Genomic DNA, 25,222 nt, shown 5'->3' on the forward strand with positions numbered 1-25,222 from the left:
AGACAACGTGCACGGGCCGCAACTGATATCTGTATCTCGCAAAGACTCCCGCAAGAAGGCCGAGTCTGCCGTGCCTATGCAGAGCCAAATTCCAAGAGCATCCGCCATTTCACTGAAGCAATCGAAAGAGAAATAGAGATGGAGCCCTATCTCGAGCATGTGTGGTATCTTGTGTTTCGAAGCAGCATAACGGCAGAGGTAACCAGCTCTTATAAGACAGGCATTCGGTGGCAAGCCTCTCAGCCTCATGCCGTTCGCCGCCGCAAAAGCGAATCTCTTATAGACATTCGGAGGCAACGACAATTTCTTCGCTGTAACAGCTCGCTTGCTGAAATCTTGTGCGTACAATGATAAGACGATGACAGCATCAGACTTTTCCATTAGCATCCGTAGCGCACGCACCACACTCCTCAATCAGTTCGGGGCTAAGCAAGTATCGGACGCATTCATGCTCGCTCAGTTTCAGGGATGGTTGGGCACAGAAGCATCTTGGCTGTCTCGCGAATTCTATAGACTGTATCGCTCGACTCACGATCCCGATTGGGATGAGGTATGCAAGGTCCTCGACCAAGGCGTGGCCTCGGACTCGGTAAGACGGAATAACAAATCCATTACTAACAGGTCAGGCTGATCCATGTCTCCTTGCCTCAGGTGTTGGTAATGGTGGTACAAGTTCCCTTGTAGTACTTGAAGTTGCCATGGTTCATGTGGATGCGGTAGCGTTGTAGGAACATACATGATCAACATTGCATGAATTTTCAGAACTGCCTCGACCGGAAGTTTTGTGACATTCGGATAAAGCATAAAGATAATTGATGCTTGTGATGCTTACAACACTCAACCTCTGTCATGAAATGTATCGCCAATGCCTTCCGCAAGGACCTGCCAGACAAGCAGGCGTCAACATTCCAGGGTGACACTACCCACTGCCTCGTTTCGTTTATTGTACGTTGAAGACGTTGTTGGTCTGTAGGACCGGAGTAATGATGAAGTGGGACAGCGGAGGGACATACGGGGGGGCATTCGTATTCCATTGTCAGAGGTGAAATTCTTGCATTTATGGAAGACAAACATCTGAAATACAGAAGAGATTGTTGGCAAGATACTGATCCTGCTGCAAGTCCTCATGCATGCAATCTGGGGGTCTTGCAGTGAGGTATTGGTAGTGAAGAGACGACATCGGGTGAGCTTCTGTTGGCGTCGAACCATACTTGTACTGCTTGAACAGCTCATTGTGGCATAGCGCATGCAGAGAGTCGCAGCGTGCTGCCAGAGGAAGCTGCAAGCATACAAGCGGCGGAGGATCGGATCGACGTTCTCAACACAGAGGCCGCAGTTGTGGCAAGCAGCCTGGAGGCAGCAGCAGCAAGCCTGGACAACGCGATGGCAGTGAAACACAACCTGCAGCAAGCAGCGACCAAGCTCACGCTGCCACAGGCAAAGCACCTTCTCCTTCACGCGCTGTCTTCAATGCTTGCGGTCACGTCCAAGCAGAAAGGCGACGACGCACGGGCTGCATGTCTCGAGGCAGATCTGCAAGCTGAACGCGCTCGGTCAGACGCTCTCAGGCAACAGATGCTTGCCAAGGCAGCTGCGTTCCAGCTGCAGCAGGCATCTCAGCAGCAGCAGCATGCTCGCACGGTTGCAAGCCTGCTTCGCTCAATTCGAGGGCCCGATACATCCGTGGGTGCCAAAGCCCAAGTCCCGGCAGTGGTTGCGCCGCTTTGCACCTCGCCTACTGCCTTGGGTTCGCACCACAACGCTGTGACGTCAGCGACGAGCGATAGACATGTTCGGTCCTTGGCTCATGGGCGCGAGGACTTGCTTGGAGATAGCAGCGAGGCGAGACATGTCTCTGTCGGAGACTCGGCGTCCATGAGCTTGAGTGCATCCCTACACCGTTTGACGAGACACGCGGCTGCACGCGGAAGACGGCTTGAGGATGCTGTGGCTGAGCAGCTTGCTGCTTCACGAGACTCGGCATCGGGGAGCCAAATTTCCTCCTCTGGTCACACACAACTTGACCCTGCCTTGAATGTCAGCGCGGGCACTCAAAGCTGCGCGGTGCATTGGTTGCGTGGCAGTACTGCAAGCCCTGCAGTGGGTAGCTCTGTGGATCGCACCAATGTTGGCGTGTCCATTGAGCCGTCTGCAACTGCCGTGGTTGCTGACTGTGAATCGGAGCAAGCAATGCAGGGTGGCAAAGGTACGGAGATCCACGGAAGAGCATCGGCGGTGGCAAGAGGCTCAAGCGTGAGAACACGGAGTGATGTTTCAATCACTGTTGAGAACGGTGGGGAGACGAACACAGCAGATCTAAGTCAAGGCCACTCGTGTGCTGATATGGTTGACGGTGCGCAAGCTCGTGCGGTGGGAATGATGGGCAATGGAGACAGTGAGGCCAGGCATGGGATGCGATCGCTCTTGCACAAAAGGGAAGCGGCTTGCATAAGTGAAGCAAGGTTAAGCAGCAGCGGTGATGTGTTCAGTGAGCCTGGGAATGCGGAGCGATGGGTCGAAGGGAAAGCGCTCGTCATGACTCAGCAGAGCAGAGCGTCTGCCTATTCGCGCACGCACTGCAATGCCTCAGCAAGCGAACGAAGCTCCATGACTGACAAGTGGGTAGATTCGACAGCACCCGAGAGGACCGCAAGAAACATGCCACACTCGTCCGAACACAGCCAGCTGCACATTCTCAGCTCCTCAGCCCGGCAAGGTACGCAAACAAGCAGGGCGTCCGCTGACCGTGCTGCCCTGCACTCACCTCAACGGCCGGACTTTGCATCAAATTCGGGGTCCAGTGGAGATAGACAGCATGGAAAAGCGAATGCAGAGCATGCTGCGCCCCAAAATACAGATGCTAGGGGCGGTGCTTTTCCGGCGAGCAGGCCTGGCAGCTGTTTCAAAGGCAATGTGGCAAGCAGCTCAGGAGTATCGCCTGAACCAGGTGAGGGGCCCACCAATGCTGCATCGATGAGGCTTTCAGTCGATGCAAAGAGAAGAGCCAGCGGAGGAGTGGCAGACAGTGCAGCCTCGCATGACAATAACGCTATGTTATGGCCAAAGAGCTTGGCGGCCACGTGGAAGGCGAAGCTGCACAGCTTTCGCAGGTCCGCAGATGCGTCCCGCCCAGTTCTTGCTCAGCCTGTTCTTGGGCAGCCTGCAACCCTAGTCAACAGCACTGCACGCCCCGCAAGAGCGACGAGCGCGGTTGGCATGTATGGCGCTGATAGCTCTCGGTGTGAAGATCTTGGTGACGCATCAACATCCAGCTTCAGCGAGGATGGAGACATGCAGCAACACGTACCTGTTGCCAATCTAGAAGCTGACAATCGACTGGTTCCATGGCCTGGTATGGTGGAGGCGTTTGAGGCTCCTGGGCAAGCCGTCACGGCAAGATCCACCCCAGTGTCACACCATCTGGGACGCATCAGCATGATTGTCCAGGAAGCACGACCAACCGACGAATCTGGCAGCATCTTGGAAGCAGCAAGCATGTCGGCAATCAGGGCGGCAAAGAGGGCTGAAGGTGCTGTAGACACGAAGGTTCAGCAGTATAAACTCAAGTTGCGGCAGCTTCAGCTTGCCGCTCATCAGTAGCCGAGTGTGAGTGGGCCAGATGCTCACATCCTGCTCAGAAGAACAAATGTGCTGCTGTATGCCTATTTTGATTTTGGCGCTCAGCGTTGAAGAAGAAAATAAGTGCTCGGTTGACGCGGCATTCAATCCAATGCCAGCTGTTATTGTTGGTTTTTTCTCGCATGTTATTCATGTTGACCATAACAACATGGTCAACCTGACAGGGCTGTCTGTGTGCTGGCTGTGTGTGTTGTTTCTATGTGCCACATTCAACCCAAGCTATTGCCGAATCCAGCAGTGCCACCAATCCTCCAGCAAAATTCGCTGTTGCCAGGGCGTAAGCAGCTGCTTGCCGGTTCTTAAAAACAAAAGCATGCGTTTCATGCACAAGGCCTCGACCGCTACGCGGTCTCGGCTCTCGCAGTATCCTTTCGTGTAGTGTGGTTGGAATACGCGTGGGCCTGTGAGCTCGTTTTTACATTTTGTAAAGCTCCACGGCGCAATGAATGATGAACCTGAAAAGCTAACCCTATCCCGACTCAGTCCTGGTCCCAGACAGCGCACGGTCCTCAACAGTGCATGGATTCAGGCACGAGATGAGTGTGGTTTTCCGTTTATTACTCTAAAAGTGGAACGATAGAAATTCGACGCACTGTTTTGTACATGTTTATGATTGATTAGCAACGCGGACTTCATAATTTTGCTGCATTGGCGCTCAGTGTGTGGGATGTGTGAGGTCAGACTTACTGTGCATCACCGCTAGGTAGGTACATTGAAGACTGCAAGCACCATGCACTGCTTTCTGATGGAGCTTTAACTGCTGCACCGCAGCATGAGGAGGGCATGTGGACGAAGAAATGAATCACAGAAAACAAGAAGAATCCTTATTTTCCCGACTGATGAGTCTGAAGGCAAAACAGGCCCCACATTGAGAATGAGACACACAGGACAGCATGATACGTCCGAAACAACTGGACCCAGGCTGAAAGCAGATTAGCGGTTCCTATCGGCAAGTTCTTGGATAGCAGTCTCCTCGCCCTTCCGTTATGACATTGTCATCATATCGTTGAAAACCCTAGCGACACGGTTGGGTGAGTCACCTATCTCTGAGAGATGTTCCATTGCTTACAGTGTGCAGGGACATTGTCGCCAAGCAGGCAAACACTATGTCCACCTGTGGTCCATGGCAATGGCTTGCACATGCCATGTACGTGAGACATGTTCTGTAGTTAAGGACCTGTTCTCAATGCCATCTGCTAATTGTGTCGCAATGGCTGAAATGAGTAGCCCGTATGGAACATGTCCTGCTTTCGCGCATGCTGTCATGACTGATGTGGCTCTCCTGATTCGTGTGAAAGCTTTTTGTAGTGGATGCTAACAACGTTGTGGACATTCCAAGCATTTCCCACCCCTTGCTGTGGCTCGTCGACGTCCACTCGTAGTGGACATGGCTGACTTGCAGGTACCGGTCCAGCCACTGCGTACATTTTCTTCGTTGAATAGTCTTCTCCAAGCATGCTCACCTAGGGATATGGCTGGGTAGGTGGCCGGGCGGACTTTGCCCTCATTATTTGGACAACCTCGTGTGGAGAAAGCTTTCGATGTGATAAGCGGTAGCGATGACACGAAGAAGTGAAAGATCGTTGGTTTTCTGCGTAGCCCTGGCGCATGACAAGATGCCCGGTAATTGCTTGACCGTGCTCAATGTAACCTGACGTGCGTTCCTGGGATGACGTGAATCTCACTCCTCAAGCTCTCGATTTGCGCTCGTTGAAGCCTCGCATCATGTCAAGAGTATAATCTTTGAACGTTTTTTAATTTCAAGTCCACTATCAGCACTGCATCGATCGTCCCTTCCAACTGGTGGTCAACTTGGCTCTGTGGCTGTGCAGCCACCCCCAGGCATTCTCACTCTCCCACCCGAGGTGCTCGCCCACATCCTCCACAAGGTCTTGGCAAACCAAGGTCAGAGATGGCAGCCCATCTTTCAAACCTGCAGAGAGTTCCGCAAGGCCCTTATCAGCCAAGCCATAACAATGCGGTTCCAACTCGGCTCTGATGGACGGGTGGCTGTTGCATTCACTGGGTCTTACTCCTCACCGCAAGGAGGAAGCCCAAAGCGAGTAACGCTGGGCCGCTTGAGGTGTGACGCGTCGTCGGGCGAGGTCATCAAGTTGCTGCAAATGCCCTCTGCACTGGAGAACCTGCACAGTCACAATTGCCGGTTTGAGGGGGGAGAGCTCTCAATGCTGTTGGTATCGAGAGCGATCGCACGCATCACAACTCTGCGCGTTCTTGAACTCCATGGCAGTCGCGCCTCTGACGCCACATTGGCATCCCTGGCGGCGCTACAGGATCTCCGGCAGCTGCGCCTATCTCACTGTGGGCAGATAACAGGAGCCTGCCTTGCCACCATCGCCCCCTCCCTGCAGCACCTCGACCTCGAGGCGACGCACATAAGCAACAAGAACCTGCAACTCCTAACACGCTTCACCCGATTAACTTTTCTATGCCTCGCACACACCCGCGTCAGTGCGCCTGCCTTACGCCATCTGCCTCATGTGACCGGACTACAGACGCTCAACCTCCGGGGCTGTGTGATGCTCAAATCGCTGCCGAGCCTGCCCGCTCTGACGGGGCTGCACTCGCTGATCTTGAGCAACTGTGCGGCCCTTGCATCGATACCAGATCTCAGCGCATTTAGCGCACTCCGCTTGTTGAACCTCAGCGACTGCAGCGCCATCAAGGCCCTCCCGGAGCTAGCATTTCCAGACCTGCGTGTCTTGGACCTCACTGGCTGCTCAGCGCTGAAGGCAATTTCAGGGCTGCATACGCTGAGCGCAGTTACAAGCGTCAACTTGCAAGGCTGCGCCAGCCTGACGCTGCTTTCTGGATTAGACAATTTGGGCATGTTGCAGCGACTCAGCCTTGCAGGCTGCCGCCTTCTGCCAGAGCTTCCTGATGTTAGCACGCTGAGCGCGATCCGGACGCTCGACCTGAACGGCTGCACGACGCTGACTGCTGTGTCAGGGCTCGGCATGCTGAGCACGCTGCGTGCGCTGCACATCAACAACACAGCCCTCAGCGGAGAGACATTGCACGACGTGTCGCGGCTGCGCAGCCTCAAGCAACTCAGCGTGGTCAACGCAACGCTCTCCCTCCCCGTGCACGAGCTCGTGGCGTCCATGTCCTTACGACACCTCGAGACGTCGTGCTGCAGCCCTGAGCTGGCCTCTCTCTGCAGGCTCACAGCACTGAACCTGGACCGCTATATTGAGGAGGACTTTCCAACGCATGAGCTCGCTCGTTTGCAGGCCCTGCAGGCTTTGCAGCTGTCTGGCTCGGGGTCTCTGGGGTTGACCAACTTGCAGCCCTTCTCCGCACTCACAGCGCTGACAAGCCTCAGCCTTCAGAGCTGCAATGGCGACTACTCGCACCTTTGCCGTCTCAGCCGCCTGCAGCACCTCACATTGATGGCGTGCAGCGGGCCTCCCTGCTCCTTGGAACGCCTCGGGGAGATTCGCACCCTCCGCAGCTTTGCGTGGTGCGGTGGCGACTTCTGGCCGGTGAAAAGCACGCAGCGCTTCTGGGACTTTTTGTGGCCGTGCTCTGAGCTGGCAGACAACATCGACGGGTGCGGCACGTCGAAAGACATCACACTGCAGTTCTTCACCTCTCTCACCTTGCTCACGAGACTCCACTTGCCGGAAGCATGCCCCCCCAGCCTGGGCCATGCTCTCGACCTACGCCCTCTGTCTGGCATGGCGTTTCTGGTCGAGCTAGACATCGGCAATAACCGCTTCACGTCCAAGGGTCTCAGGCCGCTCAAGGGCGTCGTGTCGCTCCAGGCCCTCAACCTTTCAAACTGCTGCGACTGGCAGTACTCAAACAGCAGCGAAGGCGGACTGACGTCGCTCCGCAACATCTCGCGGCTTACGGCGCTCACAGCACTTGCTTTGAGTGGCGACTTTGAGGAGAAGGAGCTGTGGAGGGCTGTGTCTCCGCTCTCCGAGCTCCGGGTTTTAGACATCTGTGGGTGCTCCGTTGTTGTTGAAGAAGACTGGGATTACTTGTGCGGCGACAGCAGGCACCCAGTGGAGGAGGGCGAAGAGCACGAGTACCGCACGAAACACAACCTTGCTGGAATCTCGGGATTGACCGCTTTGACAGAGCTCAGGCTGAAGCGCTCCAACGTCTCGGACAGCGGTTGGGACTTGCTTTCAAAGCACCCTTCACCCAACTTGTCCTTCATGAGCAGCCGGACTACCATTGATTATGACTGGTTTTAGTTCTTACAGATGAAGCGGCAACGCACTGCCTAGCTTGCTGCAGCAAAGAGCATGGCCTGATACCCGGTGGGATTATGTATTAGATGCCAATACATTGTTTGTAATCTTGGCAATTTCTCTGTTTGGTCTGTTCATACATGGTTAGAGAGCATGTTGTGCTACGGGCATAATTGCACATCTAGAAAATTATATCTTACAGCATTTACATCGTCACCAATGCTAATTGCTTTGTATGTCCTTGTGGGCTGCGACGCACGAGCAAGTCCACTTGGTTGCTCTCGACGCATGGCATCCAGTAGTACAGAGCCATTTTGACATCACATGTGCACAAGAAACCTTGAAACACAGGACTGCAGGCAACTTTTGATGGTCGTGGGATAGACGAACCAGGTACGCCTGGCCAACCACGGAAAGTGGGCGAGCACTTGCCGGCGTGAGCCAACCTGGGTAAGTGGAGATATCTAGGGAGATTTTTAATACATCTTCTCGCCACTGTGCAGCTGAACGAGACCAGATCGCATCACTCACAATTCAAGGCTGCATTTAGTGTTGCGGCGGAGCGCAAGTTAGAGGTTTGCCGGGAGGTGATTTTGAATGGGTCTGAACCTGCACATATTTGTCGGCTCTGTGTAAACATAACAGCCGCGGAAATTGCGCCCTATCTGAAGTCTCGAGAAGCCCGAATGTGCGTCAATTTCAGTGCGCGAAGGGACGGGGGCGCGTCCGTTCGCCGCGACGGTTGTACATGCCACGCGAGATTACAAAAGTGGCGATGACAGAGTTGCTGAGTGCTCTGTATCAATTCATGTTCGTAGTGCTGATGCAGAATTCGCCGTAGCGGACGGCGTAGGCAGCGACGTTGCAGTCCACTTGGTAGGTCCACGCTGATTTGTATGCGAGAATCGCACATGGCGCATGGGAAACCCAGTCAACATCGAGATCCACGACACTGTAACATTGTGACTAGGCAAGTGAGAGCACAGCGTTGCATAATGAGATGACCATGAACATTCGAAGGCTGCGGAAATGAGGGCATTGATGGTGCAGGCTGTTACATTGTTACAGGCATGCTGTATTCCCACGTAGCTAGCTCTTTCAAAAGTCCTTGATGCATGATCTGAGCGGAATTTGACATCAATATGTCTTCGGCGACCAAAGACAAAACCGCTGGGCGAACATGGGCGGAAACATCTGGAGCTGGTGACAGAGATGGAGCCTTTTTGGGCTTAACTGGTGCATCTGGTGCAATTGTCGCCCTCGTTGGTGCCATACTCCTTATGGTTCTCTGCCCAGCCATCGTAATGTACATGTATGGCGCTTTACTGCTCCTGGTTCTAACATTCGTGATCATTCCGAAGTTGCCTGTCTCGGTGGTGGGGATTCCAGGGTTGTCTTGGAAATTTACCTTCTCATGGTTTCATTGCTTGCGCAGATTCATCATCAACAGTGAGTATAATGGGAGTCTTCTAAGGTTCTGGAGTGAGCTGGTGTGGCCTTACGGCATCAGAGGGCTCGTGTCCAAGTGGCCATTGCCATGGGGTTCATCAAAGGCATTCGAGGCATGGACGTGGTTCCTGGCGTTTGGTGCTATCCAGGCAGCTATGCAACTCCTCGTCCCAGGATCAAAGTTCCATGGGCCCATCTCTCCGAAAGGAAATACTCCAGTGTACAAGGTATTGATTGACCTTTTCATTCCAGACTTGCACTCACATCTGGAGTCAGACTTGACAGGTGTTTCACCCAATTGCCAGCTTGTGCATAAGCCCAATGCTGCCCCTTTGATTGGTCTTTGAGAAGTATAGCAGCACATACCAAGCTTGTTGTTCGCAGACTGATTAATTGTGTTCCGGCTGTCTGGGACAAGCTGACATGATGCATTTGAAAATTGTTATTGCACCTATTGCCGTTGCACATGTGCGCACGCAATGTGGGAGATGCCATTGCAACTGTGGCAATCAGCAGCTCTGTGAATGTGCGTAAGGCAGCCAGTCGTATCACTGGGGATGATGGCAGGTTCTTTGTGCAGGCAAACGGTGTGGCATGTTTTGTTCTCACTGGCGTACTCTTCATCGTTGGTGTTTGGTACGCATGCCCCTTGCAGCTAAGGCCGGTTCCCAGATATGTCGTTAAATTGCATCAGCCCCCTCTGGTTTTTGATCTGCAGACTCTAGTGCCTTGCTTATACTATTGAATACTATTGAATATGTTGTATGGAGGCCTTGTGCGTGCATGCTGGATCTGCCCGGTCAATCTTTGCAACAGTCGGCCTTCAGAACAGTCATTCAGGCAGATGCAATGATCACCAATGCCTTGATCTGCGCATGTGCGGTCTGAGCGTGGCAGCCAACCTGTAGGTACAATGTCTTCAACCCTGCTAGGCTGTACGACATCTTTGCGGAGCTACTGGCTGCTTGCAACAGTTTTGCTCTGCTATTGTGCGTGTTCCTGACCATCAAGGGCCTCAACTTCCCATCCTCGTCTGACTCGGGGTCCACCGAAAACCTGGTGTATGACTTCTTTTGGGGTGCGCTTTTACTTGATGATGATGCATCTTTTACAACACTACCGCATCCACATGGACCTGGCAACTCCAAGAACTACTTGGGAATCATTTACTTGCATTCAACTGTCCTTGAGGAATAGGAGCTTTAACAGAACAAGACACTTATCCATGCTTATGACAGGTATTTCTGCGGTCTCCGTGGACGTGAATACTCATCAGCATCCATGCTTTGTGATCTGTTGGGTATGAACATGAATGCAGTTGCCCTTTTGAGATAAGGCGACCTGCCACATCCCCAATGTTTCCCTCATGCCATGCCATGCCATGTCACTTACATATTTGCTCACCGTGATGCCCTTGAAAGCTGCAACGAAGTCAATTGTCCCTTCCAATCCCCGCTGAATTAAGCGTCATTTTGTTGCAGGAACTGAGCTGTATCCACGTATTGGCAAGCACTTTGACATCAAGACGTGGACCAACTGCCGGATGGGAATGATGTCGTGGACCTTCATCACTATCTGCTTTGCCTTCAAGCAGCTTGAGTTGACTGGCTCGGTGTCCAACTCGATGATTGTCTCAGTCTTGCTGTCGGGTGCGACTCCACGCGTAGGTAAAGATGCACTGTTCTTCGACATCGCCGCACCTACGTGGACAGTGGCAATCCCACGCACAACTTAGGAAAGGCTGTAAATCCTCCGCCCAGAAGTATCTGACACCTATGTAAGAACGTCATGTTTGCTGGCTCGAAACTATCAAAATCAGAAGCTTACGATTGAAAGTCCAAAACAACTTCTCACAATCCCCAGGGCTAGGTTACCCACAGACACATCTGCTTCTTTCTCAACGTTTGGGCCGACACACATCTGCGTCCAGGTGCCTACTGCTTCAAGTTTTTCCTATGGGAGACCGGGTACTGGAAGACTATGGACATAGCTCATGATCGAGCAGGCTACTACCTCTGCTGGGGCTGCCTGAACTGGGTGACATGCCTCTACACATCGCAGCCCATGTACTTGGTGAAGCACCCGCTGGAGCTGAGCGAGCCAATGGCTGTCTTCACCCTCATCGCCGGCCTTGCCATGATCTACATCAACTGGGAGGCCGACATGCAGCGGCAACTGTTCCGTGAAACGGGTGGCCGCTGCAAAATTTGGGGGAAGACTCCCAATGTCATCATCGCAAAGTACTCGACGGGTACGCCTCGTAACGCAACTCCTGCGCTCCCTTATGGCCGTTGTGTTGCTATTGTATGCAATATCCGCGAATGCTGGAACACGAAAAGCCCCATTGTGTGCCATGTGGCTATCAATTGATTTCGAAAGAGTACATCACTGACTACGGCCTTAAAAGCTATGTCCATGTGGATGCGGTAGTGTTACAAAAGTAAATACATCATGCTATGGGAGTGTGTGGTGCTTGATAGCTGGTTCCCCATCTAGGAGTCGGACAGCTGGGGATGTCTGGAGAGTTTAGTTTGAAGGCCGCTTCTACACGAAAGTCTGCGGCCAGTTGCCGTGTAGTCCCTTCCTCTTGGAACCACTCATCTGTTGACTATAGTACATGGCATTTGTTCATGCGGATCACAACAGAGATGTCGTGTGTGTGCCGAGTTGATTCTTGATGCGTGGTTGCATTGGCAGCCGTTTCAGGAAACCAATTGTACCTTTGCATCGTACAGTTGGCTGTCCGAGGATGCTTCTGACGCCTGTTTTGCTTGTTCAGGCGATGGTGAGGAGAAGCAGTCGCTCCTGTTGGCCTCAGGATGGTGGGGCGTCGCTCGTCACTTCCACTATGTCCCTGAGATCATGGGCAGCTTCTTCTGGACCCTTCCAGCCATGTTTGACTGCTGCCTGCCTTGGTTCTACACCATCTACCTTACCCTGCTGCTTGCAGATCGCCTCTTCAGAGACGACACTCGTTGCAAGGGCAAGTACGGTAGGTACTGGGATGTCTACTGCCAGGCCGTTCCATACAAGGTGTTGCCATGGCTGTTTTGACCTTCTTCAGATAATCCGACGCCTACCCACTGCGGTTCGTCCACCATGCTGGCAGCACAACTGACAAGTGAGACGACCTTAGATATCCCATGGACATCCATGCAAGCAATGACAACTGTTCTCTAGATGGCTTGGAAAGTAACACGTACCATGTTCAAGATGTGTCTTTGAAGCAATGTTTAGCAAGCTGTAAGGGGATTTTCTGTGCTAAGCGCTTGGCATACGGCAAGCCAGCGCTGCCAGTGGGCCTGCCGGCGTAAGTGCTGCCGTGAATGCCGGCAGGCCCGTTTTCAGACGCGGGCAGTGTACACGGGACGATGAGGTTGGCCCAACCATCACCATTCCTGTGCTCTGTTGAGCTTGTGCTATGGTATGAATACGAAAGCTTTGTTTATGTTAAAATGATGGCTTTGCTTGTTCAAGCAAGCACCGAATGCTGTGGCCCAGAAGTTGGCAGAGATGTGCCCATGGACAGCCTGCTGTGGTGCGGGATTAGATAGGCTGTATGATGCTGAAGATAACCCGGTGACAGACCCGTGGGGTTGATGATCGAAAGAGGTTGTGCGCACCCCACCTCGGATTTCACTTGGTCGCCCCTCCTAACCAGTTACCTGACCAGTCAGAAGCATGGATGCAGCTAGATCACTCCGGCTGTAACCCCTGGCCCCGCCATCTTCTCACACGGCGCATATCGAGCATGAAAACACGCCAGCATGACTGTGCCAAGGACCCCAGGGGGGATCACGTCTATTCAAGTAACGTGGACGGCTATTCACAAAAATGTACATGAGCGTTGCTCGATGTCTCGATGTCCACAAACTCATGCAAATGCGATGTGGCTGATAGTAGCTTCACATTTAGCAGGCAAGAACTTGCATCTGCTGTGCAGTAGCACAGATGTTCAGTGTCGTGTCGAGTGCGTTGCATGAACATTACATGAATGCAACGGACGCACTTTTAGTATAAGCCCAAATTATGTTGTCATATTGTGGGTAACATTGAAGATTCATGCCAATGCATGAACTTGTGATTGATTGTGCGAAGCAGAAGCAATAGGTCACCCAGCTTGCTTGCAGCTGTCCATGAAGCCCACTGCGGCCCAAGGGCTCATTCACAACATTGGAGCGATTGGCCTACAACAGATTCTAGCACGTCTCATTCCCTTTTTCCTGCATACCGCAGCAAATAATAAGCTCACTCCTGAGGATGCATCAGTACGTTGCTCCATCTGTGCGTCAATGGCCAGCCTCAACCTCTCAACATGAACATTATGTTGCTAAGTGCACGTCACGACAGTCATTTGAAGATGTGGTACCTAGAATGGCGCGACTTGGTGTTCGTGCAAGCCTGTCTGGATCCGGACTCCCACCTGCGTGTAGCCATTGCGTATTAAGGTCGTGGGTCTCATGCGCAGCTCGGGAGTGTACGATTCCAGCTTCTCCAAGCAGTGGTGTACAGCGTCGGGCGGGAGGGGTTCAGGAGGGGTTGTCTTAGGGCATCGGGTGAGGGCGCTGCGTTGCGCAGTGCGTGCGTCCTCTTGCCGTTCTGGGCATTCATTACGACGCTAGTTTGCTGGGGTGCATCATTGCATCACCCCCTGGACTCCAACGGATCTCCTCAGACAGGATACGATCGCTCACTCTTCAACTACTGGCTTGCACTCATGATTGAGGGCTTTGTTGAGCCACTATTCATCTTGGGCACGTTTCGCTTTGACTCACGGCTTGAGGTGGCATCGGAAGTGTGCAGTCGCGTCGCGGCCGCTGCAATGTTTGCAGCCTCCGTGCTCCTTCCGCAGGTGCGATGACATGCATTTGCCCTCAACACCTGCAAAGAAACCCTACACCGCCACTAGCGCCAAAAGCACGCGATTTATGACAAACGCAAGGTTTACAGCACGTGAAGATGATTGCATCAACCAAAACAGGCATAGAACGTCGGATCCGATACATTACACAGATTGCGGATCCCGTATCATGCATGTTGCTGTGCCTGCAAATGTCTATCATTCGAGCACATTGCGGAGGGTTCCAAGTCAAATCCGTTTGTGCGACAGCAAGGATTGTTGACTCAGGAACGGAGTGTACAGCACCCAACATACCTTACGCGTACAGTGGTCAATTTCAGCATAAGCATAGGCTCATCGTTGCGACGAGGGGCGCCAACGCTGCTCCATGTGATGCCACATCCTCGAACAGTACCCTGCCAGACAGCCACTTGTGTAGTAGCAAGCAGCTCCGCAAGAGACTGAGAGCAGCGATTGCCTGCAGGTGCAAGCTCCAGCAGCAATTGCATTTTCGCGTGGCCAGCTGGCCTATGCCATGACCATGGCATTCTTTTACTACTTTCATGCTGCAATGCGGGCCCCTGAACTGCTCGCCTCCTTGCGAGGGGTCACAACTCTGGACAAGGAGTCGCTCAGCGCCGAAGAGCGAAAACATCTCAAGCCAAGCTGGTTTGTGAGAAGTCTCGCGGGCATGTTTGGCGCGGAGCGCCAAGTCGTGACCACGAGTCTCGTGTTTGGCTGGCAGGCGGTGCAGAAGATGATGCTCCAGGATGCAGGGCGGTTTGTGATGACGGGGTACAGTTCGCATGTGGCCGGAGTGTACGGCGAGGTGCAGAACCTGGGTAGCCTCGTCGTGCGCATCGTGTTCTGGCCAATCGAAAACGCGGCTTTCCGGACGTTTTCGCGCTTTCAAGAATCCCGCAGCGACGCGCCTGCACACACCGCCAGGGCATCGACCGCGTCTGGGGTGCGTAATGACACGCAAGCAAGCAGTGACTCACCGGAGGGCGTGCGTGAGGATAGCCCTGCGCCTGGGCTTCATTTGCTGTCTGTGCTTAACCGGCTGGTGGTCCTAATGGCATTGCTGGCGTGTGCGTTTGGGCCAAACTACGCATTTTCTGCAATCCATGTGCTCTTGTTCTCCACGTGGAGCGCCACAGAGGCACCGCAGGTTCTCGCTGCGTACTGTGTTTACCTTCTGTTCTTGGCCGTTAATGGCGTCACTGAGGCGTATGTCCATGCGACAATGAGCACTGACGAGCTGAAGCGCGCCAACGCGTTCATGGTTGTTGCCACGCTTTGCCACGTTGCCCTGCTGTGGATCGCACGGTCCTTGGGGGAGAATTGCATTTTGCTCGTTGCTGCCGACTGCGCCAACATGGCCCTGCGCATCGCATTTGCGACATGGTGTATTTGGAAGAAGCACCCCTCTCATGCACGGCCTGCTTGGTCTGCATGGGTTCCAACGGGCCCCTCGATCCTGCTGCTGGCGGCGTGCTTTGTGTGCACAGGCATGAGCAATGTGCTGATGACAAACACCCTTGGGGATGACCCGCATGCACTGCCCAGGTTGCCTGTGGCAATGCTCCGGCACATTGCTATCGGTGGTGTAGCGCTTTTGTGTGTGCTGGGTGGTATGCTTCGGACAGAAGCAAGCCTGCTGCATGATGTGCGTGCCTTATGGAAGCCGCATGCTGATTGAGACTAACTCTTGATGCATTCGCCGACATGTGTGTGTGCATTGGTGTTGTAGGATGTTGCTCACTTGCTGTAATGCTTCGCATCGCTGCATTTTTGTGTTCCACTTGTACTTGGAACCACGTGTCTGTGTTGACAAGGCCAAGTTGGGATTCTCGGTGTCCATGCAGCAACTTCACCAGGTCTGACAGGTGGGATTCAGACTTTGCTGGCAGCCCAAGGGCTACTTGGACTCCTGCAACGCCTGTATCGTGCGGCTGCAGCATGTCGATTCTTTCCCCAAGCAATCCGCAGTCTAACTATTTAGGATTGTTTGCTTTGCTGGCACGGACAAGCAATGTGCGGACGCCAGCTTGTTCAATATGTGCATGACGCGACGCATGCAGACAAAAAGCAATGTTGCAACATTCATCTCAAATCGCACAGGCAGGCATTGCTTCCTGAGGAGAAAATCGGACCATGCAGCATGTGGCAGTTACATGCTCACATGGACTTTGTCGATGTCCAGCTTGTCATAGAATCAACCCAGGTAGTTCTGAGAAGTTATGCACGCATGGTAGCTATACAAGGAACACGAGCGATCAGTCACAGCTGTCAAGCGCTACATGATCTGCCATGTTATTTCAGGCTGCTGCTATGCAAGATGAGAAGCACAGTTCAACGAGGCAGCAAACAAATAATATGCTTAGGCAGCATCACCAAATGCGAGCTTTCCGAAAAGGTCAGACACCCGGACCCAATGGTACGATGCAGCGCTGACAAAGCGCTGCAATCCTCGCAGCGCAGGGGCCAAGAGCGGCACTAGGGGCGCCAAGCGATCCCGAGCGGAGTCGCGGGCATCGGGTGGTAAGCGCTGAAGGAGGCGCTGCACATCCAGCTGGCGCGCCAGGTGCGAGAGTTTGAGGTACGCGGCAGCTTCGGACATGACAGGTGCCATTTGCCCAGCGCACTCGAGGTCAAGGGGACATGCGCCTGCGCTGCAAGGGCCGGCCTTGCAGTGGTGTGTTGCCAGCGTGATGTCGCGGGTGTGGCATGGCAGCAGGTCGTCATCGGAGCATAGATCCCCTTCGTAGTACTGCTTCACCACTTTCCGCGCAGCCAGCACAGCCTGCAAGCGATGCGTGAGGCGTTGATACCAGCACCATCCGCTGTCCACACGCAACATCAGTCAACAATCGACAGCTTAGTGACTCAAACATGAGTCGCTACCAGGTGAGTCCACCTTCTCCACTGTTGTCTGCTGTTTAGCATGATCAGGGTACATGCGTGTTGCCGCACTCCGCACATGCTGAGTACATCGTGAGTGGAATTGAAGACAGAGAGCGCGCATTGGCAGTATGCACTCTCCTGTCAGTTCAATATCGCTCATGATCATGTGCATCAACAGGGGAACACAGGGGCGATACCTGGGAATAGAGGGGCATGCACACCTGGTTTGCAAGCTGGCCGGGTGTAAGGTGGTCGGAGCGGTCGGAGATACTTTGGGGTGGACAGAATGCTGTCTGCTGCGAGCTGCCGCCGTCAGCGAGGGTCGCCACTGAGGGGAACGTGAACTCGTGGCCCTTGACGGAACGCAGCTTGAGGGCGGATAGGCTGGCAAAACGATCATCATCGTCCAACAGAGGCCCGCCACCCATGAGTGCCTCATCCTGCATAAGCTCGCAGTCATCACGCCAGGGCCGTCAGCTCCCGTAGTCGCAGGTGCGTTCATCACAATGCATGCAGGGTGCACCTATTTGGGATCAGTTGTTGGGATCAGCTGAATGAACCTGTGAGCTAGCCCGGATGTTACCGACCGCGTTTGTACAGGCAGGTCCAAGTCTGCTGTTTCGTGTCAATCACTTTTGCGGATACACGATGATGATGTATCTTCTTACAACACCACCGCATCCACACGGACATTGGCAACTCCAAGAACCTGTAAGGGGAATGAATACAGTCATAAGACAGCATGCTGACTGAAGCACTGCATCTTTGTTCGCTGCTTTTTCTACGTTTCATATCTCCACATCTCCCGTCATGCTTCCTGGGCTGTTGTGCCTGCATTCAAGTACCGAACGCGACGCAAACGATCTGCAACTCGGAAAGTGAGATCGGATGGCACCGAGAGGCGTACCGAGAACGACATCTCTGCAGGTGCAGAGATGTGGCGGAATTTGGTGGGGTCCAAGCCCAGGCACTCGGCGATGCGAGCCTCGTTCGTGGTCTCCAAGGTGGCGCACAGGCGGGACACGACAGGGTGCAGCTGCTGTGAGAGATAGTACGGCACGTCGATCTGGATGTCGGCGCTCTTGAGCACCTCCTGCGGGTGGTACGCACGGTCCGCGAGGCCTTTTGACGCCGCTGCGGCTGCTGCGGCATCCATGGCGCTGCAGATCACGTACTGGACTATGTCGCCGGGTTGAGTGCCCTCTTGCATGCCTGCAGTGCGCATGCGAAGAGCTACCTGCATGAAATCGCACACCTTCAGATAGAAGAAATCTGGGCAACATGCGACCCAGGCCAGAGTTGCCAGTCCAAGAGTTTCCGGCGCAGTCTGAACTTCATCCAGATTGAACCTCATTGTCGTCCCCTGGGAGAATGAATTCGTCACTCCAGGTTACAGCATAGTGCAGAGTATGCTTCTGCTTTGGTTCACATATTGGGCAGCATGGGCGCTCCGGTTCTGACTGGAACGTGCAAGTAGCGATAATCAAAACCAACGGTACGATGGTACGTTTGCATGGCATGCCACAGTCAGGCAGACTTGATGGCGAGTCATTGATCGGCGGCATGCATGCTACGCGTCCCGATTTGCAGCAGGAGGTAAATGAAATTGTTATCTGAGAATTGTTGTCTGAGAGGGTTGTTGAGGGCAGCAGTTGCACGTTCCGAGTCGAGCGCACCTGAACGTGCGCCTGGTTCTTGGCGTCGGGGTAGTCTTCGGGCGCTTGGTGAGCTGCTTGGTTATGACGAACTTCTCCAGCGGCACCTGGCCCGCGGCCATCTGGGCACGGACTCCCCTGAGGTGCTCGTGCAGTGCCTCCGTCACGTCTTCCGCTTCCCGGCCAGAGAGGATTTGCTCAGGCAGAACTGCCCCACCTCGCGACTCAGCTGGCACCAGTCACGCCGCACAATGTCCAGCCCCTTCTGCTCCATCACCTGCAGTGCTTAGCCTATCAGGCTCTGCGCTGCTTTGATGCTGCCCTGGTCTGCCCATTTTGAGAAAGATGATGATGTTATATCATGTTGCTTTTGGCCTGTTCTGTCTTGTCTATGTGATGTAATGATGATGATTCGAATGTGCTGTCTTTGTTGCTTGTTGACTATTTCCTGCCATTGTCTATGTGATGTTACGATGATGTCCGTGAATATCTGGTTGCTGTCGGCCTGAGCCGTAGTTCTTGCTCTCATCTATGCGATGTAATGATGTGTCACGGCCTGAGCCATCTAATTCTTGCTTATCCATGTGATGTTCTGATGATGTCCTGTCTAACAACATGTCCAGGCCATGCCAACTCTGCTCGGCAGCCACGGCACCGCCACACAAGGTGCTGGACACAAAAGCGCACAGCTCTTGCTCCTTTGCCTTGCACATGAAACGAGTCCAAAATTTGTCATCTTTGGAACAAGCTTGTGTCTGCATGTGTATCACATGCACACCGATACACACAAACAAGAGATGACATTGCAGATCACACAGTTCTGGCAGTCTGTTGTTTCTGTGCCACCATTGGTGATTGTTTTTGCAAGGCAGGAGGGCGGACCTCATTGTAAACCCCCGGCTGCGACATAGCAGGCTCCATCTTGATCGCAGCGTACTTCTTCTTCTTGAGAAGCAGCATCGTCTTGAAGACGCCGTCAAGGTCGATCTCGAGCAGCTTGTAGTGCTTGTTCACAAGCTTTTTGATCTCCTGACCGACCTGGAAGACGTGCGCCATATCCGTGCTGCCCGTCGCAACCATGATACTGTCGGTGTCACCGTAGATGACCTGCACGATGCACCTCCTCCAGTCAGAAGCAGTACCAAGCTGCAGGGTGTGCGGCACTGTATCATAGAATGTGAGGGGGCGGACACACGGAAGAGCTCTTTCGGGGTGGGAGCAGAGGATGTACCGGCTTATCTTACTCTGACCAGAGCACCTCACCATCAAATCGGAACGCCCTTGAGAAGCATGCGTGGCGTACAAGCTCGAAAATGGTTCAACATGCATTGAAATGGGCAAGTGGCGGTCTAATGCACAATCTGACTCAATATGTTCGAACTGACAGGAGATTCATTACGCTCTTGTCGCCCCATTCTGCAGTCCCAACGCATCCTGGGGCGTACATCAAGGCCGAGGTTGCCTTGAACGAGCTCCACAGTTGCCTGCAAGATCTCGCGGCCCTGCGCCGTGATGAGCGACGCAAGGGGCTTGGCGTAGAAACGCGAGGCGCCAAACCCGAGGCAGCCATACATACTGTTCGCGGTCAGCTTGATGGCCTGCTGCCGAATGTCAAGCTGGCGGTGCTTGACAGGGTCCTTGCAGGTCTTCATGAGGTTCTTGACGGTACGGCGACGCTGCACCAGGCCCTGGATAACGCACGGGAGCGGTGCCAGGCCCCCTGTGTTGTTGGACGGCAGCGCCGGGATGCCGTCGTCTTCGGGGCGTTGCACTGTTGTGAAGCAGATGTTGTACTCCTGAATGATGCTCGGGTACAGCGAGTTGAAGTCCAGCAGCAGCACGTACTTGCTGTACAGCCCCTTCTTGGGCTCCAGCACCAGTCCACCTGAAAGCACAAGTTTTGCGTTCTTCAGCTGTGTCTGCAAGACGTAGGACTGCCCTGACAATGATGGTGTTGCAAACATCTGGCAGCATCTGGTGGCGTGTCTTGAGCAGTGAGTGAACATGAGGGGAGCACAAACAGCAAGGGAAATTACGAGGTGTGCACAATTTGTAACTTTCAGGGTGGGGGTTGGACTTCAACCAAAAGACAGAGAACTAACTAGTGGTTGCTACGTTTCGTTGCTGCCCGGTCGAAACAGACAAGATGCGTCAGGTATCAAGTCTGGCGATGAGCACGTCAAAGACAGCCCCTGCATCGAGCAGGATAGCGATCAAATCAGGCGAACGAATTCTGTGACTCAAGACTGAGTAGCATTGCGGACATCACTCCTGCTTGCTTGTGCTCAACACTGACACGCAACTACGGCTGTATTCCACACCAGGGAAAGCGCTCAGATGCGGATAACAACTGCAACCAGCATGTCTCACATACGAAAGGGAAAAGGGAAAGCTGTCACGGGAAAGACCACCAACGCTTTGCACTATTTGCAGATAAACTCCCTAGCAATTGGCGCAAAATCGGCCATGGCAGAGCGGAGGATGTCAAAGGGATGTATCGCCTCACTGGGGATCGGCTACTGCGCACGGAGGCAGTGGGGGCAACTGTGCATGCCACCAAACTGGCCTGTTCTTACCTGCGTACTGAGGTCCTTTGGATTTGGGTGCAGCCGTGGCGACTGCTTCGTTCGCATCGTCGTCTTCACCCGCCATGCCAGCATCCCCACCCTTCTCCTTGCCGCCCTTTCTCTTCTTTTCATCCTTGCGGCGGTCGGGCTTGTTGGGCAGCAGGAACTTGCGCTTGTGGAACTCATGCAGAAGCAGCATCTCGATGCGCTGGGCACGGTGGCCTTGCAATGTTCGGGACCAGAGGAAGCCTGAGAAGTTGGAGAGCTGCATCGAGAGCGGGATGACGCTCAGATAGTAAGTTAGGCCCAGCGCCAGCCACGCGTCTGACTCAGCGTGCCCCACCAGCTGAATGTACGACTTCGCTTCCTCGCACATCGCTCTCACCTGCATGCACACCGCCCGTTTTGTTGCAACCCATGATCTTCGGCGACCTTGATTGAACTTTGCCCTCGCAATCATTGACGCCATGGTGATAATAATGATGATGTATCTCTTTACAACACTACCGCATCCACATGGACATTTGCAACTCCATGAACCACTTGGAAATGATTGCCTTCACCAGTTCTAGGAGAGAATGAGAGCTTCAGCTGTGCCATAGCGATGACACCATTCAATGCTTGTTTACATATCCTGCACGAAAAAGGCTCATCCTGTGCCCCCTGTACAGACCTGAGGCTTGCAAACATCAAGATTGGGCCTGAAGTGCAACGTCCGGGCCAATGCAAGAACAGGATGAGCATGCTAGTGGAATGCAGGGAATAAGGGGGTGCCACAGGACAGAGGAAAGCTGGGAGCTCGCCTGCTGGGGTTGGAGTTCCATGCGCTTCTGCTTGAGAAGCTTAGAAGAGAGTGTGGCCAGTGAGTACTCGACCTCTTTGAGCAGCTCCCGAGCACAGGTGTAGGTGTCCACGAGGAGGCGGCCCGCAAGACAGGTCATCACGCCCTGCGATGCGCCACCACCGAACACATTGCCGCCGCCGGTGAGGTTTGGCATTCGCTGGCGCTTGAAGCGACCACACTGCTCCAGTTGGGCACCTTGTGGAGCTGCATCCGCTGAAGCAGGACTACGAGGTCCCAGTTGCCGATGTTGTGGCCGACAATCACATCTGGGTCAAGGGTGTGCAGGCGGACCATGAGATACGCGAGCAGTGCCCGCTCTGTCGCTTGCGCGCTCATCACGTCTGCCTCACCATCCTTCTTCATGCGCTCGTTATGACTCTGCATACCCGGACCTGTTTCAGCGCCTGCCAGTGCTTTGCTGAATTGTCGACACCCTGTTCTGTCGCCTAAATTCATGCACTTTCAGACATCTGGACCTGTGAGTTCAACCATTCGCGAAGCGCTTGCGGCTGCCGCCAACAAACGATGTAATTTGCTTGTGGGCAACGATCGCTCTGTGCGACAGCGGCCATGGTGATTGGCATCAGCTGCATGTCGACAGGTGGGCTTAATCCGGGATATGTCACATTTGTGATGCAGTCGTTGCCTCATTTCTGACAACCCTAGCGCACTGAACGCCGTCAATCAGTCAGCGCAAACGCCAAGCAGCTGGGCAGTAACAATCTGAGACTGTCGCGTCAAGTGGAAGTTGATTGGTTGCAGCCTGGGAAGCAAGCACTCAGTGCCTCCCCAGATTGGGTCCAGACCCACAAATTACACAATTTGGCAAAGCACTGCAATCTTTTTTTGGCGACCTGCAGCAACACAAAGACCGCTGCGGCGTGCAAGCGCGCACTTTGAACACACCTTGACCATGTTGAGCAGTCCAAGGGGCCAAGCGCTCAAATCCAGCTTCCTGAGAACGCTGAAGTGGCGGACATCGCGGCCCTGAGCCCAGCGAGCGATATCGGTGGGTACGTCCATGCGGACGTTGGTGCTGTACACCACGCTGGCAGCCACCACCTCGTTGGCCTTCTCGGTGGCATCCGGGATAGTTTTCAGGTTGATGGCCGCGACGACGAGTGGAGGCGGCGGCTGGTTGGCATCCGCCCCAACTGCGGTGGAGACCATCTTGGGCCCAGCTACGGCGTACTCCACCTGCACCAGTCCACCAGTATGTGATCGCTGTAGCTGTATGCTGATGATGTATTTTTTACAACACCGCCGCATCCACATGGGCACAAGGTATGTCTAGAGAAATTTCATCAAGCATTGTCAGACACCTCACAAGAAATAGCAACGCATATTTCAGCAATATGACCATCACTTCCTGCTCTGAAGGACAACATAGGACCGTGTCTGGCTGCCACAGCTGTTCATTGCCATTTCCCTCCTTACTTCCCGCAGCAACGGTCACGCACTCCGGGTTTTTGGCCAGAAATCTGCAGACCTCCAACTGACTCAACGCACATTCAAGTGGTACTATACTTGTGTGCTACAACGCATGGAGACCCACTGTGATACATGCGACGCAGCCAATGATGTGAGATTCGTGCCTACCATGTCGGGTCGTCAGCGCGAGCCACAGCAAGGATAAAACCCCCCACAAACCCGACCGTCATCAAACGTCATGAAGGGGCAGAGTCTTGCACAATTGCATTCTATTTCTGCGTCCTGATGCTCGCAGGAGTCGAGCATATTGCAGTCCTCGGCGAAAAGCGCTCAGCATCATCACGAAAAGGTGAGTGTGCACCACGCACCTTGCACCAGCTGACCTTCGCGTGGCTTTCAACCTCAGAGGTCTGACGCAGAGTGAGCCAAGAGGGCCCCATGATTTTGCGCTTGATCATGAGCGCCTCAAGGGCGCTCTGCGACGTGCCAAGGACAGCATCAAAGTGCCTGCCAGTGATGTCGGCCGGAATGGCGGCAGGCGCGGCATTGCAGCGCACTTTGAGCACCCACTGCTTGCCGGAAGGGATGCGCTTGTCGTCGAAGGCGTAAATGCGCGACACCGGTGTGATGCTCATCTCGGAGCAGGTGCGTGCCAGGCGCTCACGGATCTCTGCCTTTAGGTCGGCACAGCGGCTGTGCAGGTAGCGCATGAGGGCGCCCTTTGCTGTAGGGTCCGCTGCTGCCGCTTCCTCCAACCTGCAGCCCCCATGTGCATGATTAAAAGTTAATATTGAACTTTGATTGGAAGACTAAGTCAATAATAGGCAGCCTAATGATTACTTGCAGCCCATGTGGATGCGGCACTGTTGTGAAAAGATAAATCATCATCAGCCCAGGTAATTTTGGAATGGCCAGCTTCAGTGCATGTTCCGTCGGCTGTGCCAACATCGACGACGGCTTGAAAACAAACGCAACCGTCTTGCAGCCCTCACATGAAAAATCTGTCTGTGAAATCTGTGGGCCGCTGCGGCACGCATTCCGAAACATGTCGAACCACAAACATGGACGAATCCAATCTCTTCAAGAATTGCAGGTGCTCTAATACCACGGCTGCACAAAAAAGCAGGAATTTGGGCCCCAGGTGAATGCAGCATGCGGGTGTGCATGATGACCATCTATGTGTGATGTGTACCTTGCCAGCTCGCCATCCGGGTCATGGAAGACGAAGGGTTTTGGGACGAAGAACAGGCACAGCTTGATGTTCTTCACGGCCATGCAAGCGGACAGCCACTGCCCGTCTTGCTTGACTTTGCCAACTAGATAGACGGTGCCAAGTTGAGAGGGCTCGTAGTGCGCATCAATGAAGAAGAAGCTGAGCGCTGTGCCATCGTCTTCAGCTGGGCCAGTGGGCAACTCCAGACCCTCATCTGTCGCTGCCTCATCGACTGCCATGTCACCCTCGTCTTCATCAGCATCGTCTGCACGCACAGATATGCAATCTGCATGCATGCTCTCACGCACACAGTACTCATGCATGCGCACTTTCAAATTGACGCTCTGAACGGGGGTAAATCTTGAAATATGCGATGTTGTGAGCGTACACAGGTACAATCGAACATCACAATACAATGGCTACGAAATACATGCAGCCTCAAAGCAGTGCA

General features: G+C 53.7%; 2 protein-coding genes and 1 pseudogene across 2 annotated transcripts; 2 read left to right on the forward strand and 1 right to left on the reverse strand.

Annotated features, from left to right (window-relative positions):
* The first annotated feature begins 9,007 nt into the window (after window positions 1–9,007).
* LOC149809998 (7-dehydrocholesterol reductase-like) lies at window positions 9,008–12,368 on the forward strand. Its single transcript, XM_089994483.1, has 6 exons — window positions 9,008–9,541; window positions 9,895–9,943; window positions 10,204–10,392; window positions 10,796–10,963; window positions 11,245–11,565; window positions 12,094–12,368. The coding sequence occupies exons 1-6, from the start codon at window positions 9,008–9,010 to the stop codon at window positions 12,366–12,368; spliced, it is 1,536 nt and encodes a 511-aa protein (XP_089850609.1).
* Window positions 12,369–14,695: 2,327 nt separating this feature from the next.
* On the forward strand, window positions 14,696–15,856 carry LOC149809999 (uncharacterized). Its single transcript, XM_089994484.1, has one exon. The coding sequence runs from the start codon at window positions 14,696–14,698 to the stop codon at window positions 15,854–15,856; it is 1,161 nt and encodes a 386-aa protein (XP_089850610.1).
* A 681-nt stretch (window positions 15,857–16,537) lies between these two features.
* On the reverse strand, window positions 16,538–22,490 carry LOC149810000 (DNA polymerase alpha catalytic subunit-like; annotated as a pseudogene).
* Window positions 22,491–25,222: the final 2,732 nt, after the last annotated feature.

This window comes from Nuphar pumila, unplaced genomic scaffold (assembly GCF_984573655.1).
Source record: "Nuphar pumila unplaced genomic scaffold, dmNupPumi1.hap1.1 HAP1_SCAFFOLD_599, whole genome shotgun sequence".
NCBI lineage: Eukaryota > Viridiplantae > Streptophyta > Magnoliopsida > Nymphaeales > Nymphaeaceae > Nuphar > Nuphar pumila.

Excerpts from the sequence above, each read along its gene's own strand:
- LOC149809999 (XM_089994484.1), top strand. The coding sequence starts at position 14,696 with ATGGCATTCTTTTACTACTTTCATGCTGCAATGCGGGCCCCTGAACTG.
- LOC149809998 (XM_089994483.1), top strand. The coding sequence starts at position 9,008 with ATGTCTTCGGCGACCAAAGACAAAACCGCTGGGCGAACATGGGCGGAA. Across the intron at positions 10,964-11,244 it reads TGTCTCAGTCTTGCTGTCGG|GTGCCTACTGCTTCAAGTTT; the intron begins GTGCGACTCCAC and ends ATCTGCGTCCAG. Across the intron at positions 11,566-12,093 it reads CATCGCAAAGTACTCGACGG|GCGATGGTGAGGAGAAGCAG; the intron begins GTACGCCTCGTA and ends TTGCTTGTTCAG.